This window comes from Helobdella robusta (assembly GCF_000326865.2).
Source record: "Helobdella robusta unplaced genomic scaffold HELROscaffold_14, whole genome shotgun sequence".
In the NCBI taxonomy this organism is placed as follows: domain Eukaryota; kingdom Metazoa; phylum Annelida; class Clitellata; order Rhynchobdellida; family Glossiphoniidae; genus Helobdella; species Helobdella robusta.
In genome coordinates, this window is record NW_008703782.1 from 1,971,395 (window position 1) to 1,975,277 (window position 3,883).

Consider the following 3,883-nt stretch of genomic DNA (forward strand, 5'->3'; position numbering starts at 1 on the left):
CTCAATAGATTTAATATAAAGCAAATTCGCTCATGCAAACATTAGAGAGGTGCACAATAACTACGTAACGATGTTGTATTTGCAGAGTTATTTGCATGGACATTGGTTTATTTAGATTGGGTTAATATGTAGTGGCTAATAAGTGGTTGATTAACCATTAAAGTTTGTACTTTGGCAACGAAATCCATGAATGTGTAATCATTCATTATGCAAAACCTAAAAATTTTACTTAAATTTCATATTTTATTTATCTAACGGGATTGATTTGATACAACAAACAACTTAATCACTATTTTGAAACTAATCAATTTTACAAAACTTTTTCAAAGATGTTACCTGGCGAACGAGACAGAAACTTTTGAACTGACTTGCAAGCCAACGTCCACATCATCAGTTCAGCTGATGTCGCTGGTGCTGAAGCAGCGACTAGACCGAGAGGAATGTTCCACTTACACGTTACAAATCATCGTCGAGGATGGCGGGGTCCCGAGTTTCAGCAGCTCATCACTACTTGTTGTCAAAGTCGAAGATGCTAACGATAACTCGCCGGTATTCACGACTGACAAGTATCAAGTCCGAATATTCGAAAATACCGACCCCGGTTCATTAGTCTTGAACGTATTCGCCACCGATCCCGATTTAGGTAGCAACGGTGTAGTTTGGTACAGCTTCAATGACGAGGTCCACCAAAATGTTCGGAGTACGTTTAAACTGAACAGCTTAACGGGAGATGTTACTTTGCATTCGAATATTGATTACGAAGAACAGTCGGAATATTCTTTCGTAATGGAAGCTTACGACTTCGGAGACGTTCCCAACACGGGCAGTGCAGCTGTTGTCATCAGCGTCATTGATCTCAACGACAACCCACCTGAGATTAAAATTAACTATCTTGACAGCAACAACAATTTCGCAAGCCTTGAAGAAGTGTACGGCAGCTTGGTTGACTTTAAGTTGAGCAATACGAACGTCAGTGACAACTCCGACACAACGGTTTGTTTGGTTACGGTCAACGATTACGATGGTACCTCCTTGAACTCCCGGTTCAATTGCTTCATAAATGATTCGCGCTTCTACATGCAAGCAATTTATTCAGGCGATACTTTCATAGTGAAAACGAATGAGTTCTTTGACAGAGAAGTTGAATCGAAAATAACCGTATCTTATACTTGCACTGACACAGGAAATCCTCCTTTATCGACAACCGAATACATCCGAATCATAATTACCGACGTTAATGACAACCATCCCGAGATCAAATATTTTTATAATAATATTAATGACGACTACGATTATAGTCCTTATGAACCTAACAAACCAGGCGTTCGAATTGCTTTCAACAAATCCGACCGATATTCATTTAATGTTTCGGAACTTGCACCGATAAACACTTCTTTAATTACTATCATTGCTACAGATAGAGACGAAGGACAAAATTCCGCTCTGAAATACCAAATAATCGGTGATGATAATTTATCCATGGAGCAACAAACCGTAATTATCCGAAAATCCTTCGATAGAGAAAAGCAAGATTTTCACGAATATCGAATCGAAATATCGGACCAAGGTGAACCGATGCAGCTAACATCTACAATGTATATCTCGATACTCATTCAAGACGAAGACGATAATTATCCTATTTTTGGCTCGACTTTGTACCATTTCACCATCCCTGAAAACGAACAATCAGGCAGCCATGTAGGAGTTGTTACGGCAAGCGATGCCGATGTTTCAGATGGTTACAAGAATTTTGTGTACTGTCTTGTCGGCGAACCACAAAATGAAAACGCGAAGTATGGAAACTTTACAGAAAATGTTAGCAAGAGAGTCTATAACAAGAATGATGACGGGCATAGAAATGATTACAAACTTTTTGGCGTCAACCCAAAAACTGGAGAAATAAAGACAAAAATATCTTTTGATCGTGAGGTGAGTGAATTTGAAGGCCTGAGTGTTTAAATGATCGTGATAGTAATTTAAATGATATAACGTTAGTGATAAATGAATGAAAACTTTAAGAAGATAATAATTAGGTTTATATTAGAAATATTTATATCTTCTCATTTTAAAAATTTAAATTACTTTTATTTGAAATTTTAATCAATTTAATTTAATCCTATTCACTCCACAGTTGAAGTCGACATACAACTTACCAATCTGTGCACACGCTAAATCTGACTGTTCAGCATCATCTTCGATATCAACATCATCTTCACCATCATCATCAACATCACCATCATCTTCATCGCCATCATCATGTACAATGGTGAACATCACAATCTCAGATGTTAATGACAATCCTCCTACTTTCACCTACCCCAAACAATGTATCGCCGACAACAACAACAACAATGCAAACACGTTTAAATTTTCAGTTAAGTCATCCCCTAATAAACCAATCACAACATTTTCCGCTGTTGACCTTGACAAATATGACGTCATTGCAATTAGTCGGAAGAACAAAAGAGACAACAACAAGAAACAGCAGATCAAAAACAACAATCCCAAAAAAGACAACAACAACAACATCAACAATAATAATAGTAATAATAATAAAAATACCAAACATAAAGACAATAACATAAATTTCAATGAAAACATTGAAATTCAACACCAACATCACAAATTCACCTTGCTTTCTTCGCCATTTTATCATGATGAACCTCTATTCAACATTAACGAAACAACTGGGAAATTAATTCTTATGCAAGAAACTTATCAAAAAACTGCTCAAAACAGACTTAATAATGACAATAATAACAAAAACACTGACATCAATCACATCACTGCCAGCGTCTTATACAGAAATTCAACCAATAACATTAACAACTACAATTACAGTATTGTTGATGACATTAACAGCTTGGATGCGAGCCACCTACTGGAGAATTTAAAAGTCACAGTGAGAGTTTATGATGTTGAAAACACGTCATTGCACAGGTTAATAATATAAGTTCAACAAACTTTGTACATTACTAAATTCTATGATAATTAATTTGTGTACATTTTAATATTAATTAATTCATAATCATGGAGGCGTGATGGCCTAGTGGTTAAGGTCGTCTGGTGCTGTTTCTCGCAGTAACCGGGTTTGAATATGACAAAAAGATCCCAGCCTATCACATGCTTCGTGTGTGATGCGTCGTTTAGCGTGTATTCATAAACGATGCTTGTGCGTTTTGTTGAATCCTCTGAACTTTGGAAGTGTTATCGACCTTTAACCTTTTAACCTTTTTAACCTTTATAATTAATTACAATAATTATCTCTTTTTTCGGGATTTTCAAATTGCAATCTTTTTTCCGACAGCGATTGCACGATCCAGATAATCTTAGAGGAAGAAGATGCCGATGATGAAACAACAGGAAGTGATGATGAACGTGAAAAGAATCTATCACTATCATCAGATATATCATCATCCTCATCCTCTTCTGATAGATATCTAACGTGGATAATCATAATATCAACGATATCATCGGCGCTCGTCACCATCATCCTCGTCGCCATCATCGTCATGTCGGTACTACAAAGAAAAAACAAAAAAGCATACAATAAGGAGAACATCATCAACCGCATTTACAGAATTAACAACAGCAACAGCAGCAGCAGCAACAACAATAACAGACACGTTATCCACCGATCCCAAAACAACAACGACGACGAAAATAACAACCGCAATAACATCAACACTAACTTAAGAAATTCTAGCGACCCAGCCAAAAAACCTGACCTCATTCAGTACCACAGAATGATCAAGGTATCATCTTTAATGCCAAGTGGTGATGAAATTATTAAAAAAAATATTTTTGATGGGCAGAAGATTGAAGGCGACGGCTATGAAAACCAAAATGTCAACAAGATTGCTAATCATTTCGAGAATTGTGA

General features: G+C 36.5%; 1 protein-coding gene across 1 annotated transcript; it reads left to right on the forward strand.

Annotated features, from left to right (window-relative positions):
* Window positions 1-402: 402 nt before the first annotated feature.
* On the forward strand, window positions 403-1,959 carry HELRODRAFT_74602 (hypothetical protein; the record flags this gene model as incomplete). Its single annotated transcript, XM_009014717.1, has 2 exons — window positions 403-929; window positions 975-1,959. 2 exons carry the CDS (start codon window positions 403-405, stop codon window positions 1,957-1,959), a joined length of 1,512 nt encoding a protein of 503 aa, XP_009012965.1.
* Window positions 1,960-3,883: the final 1,924 nt, after the last annotated feature.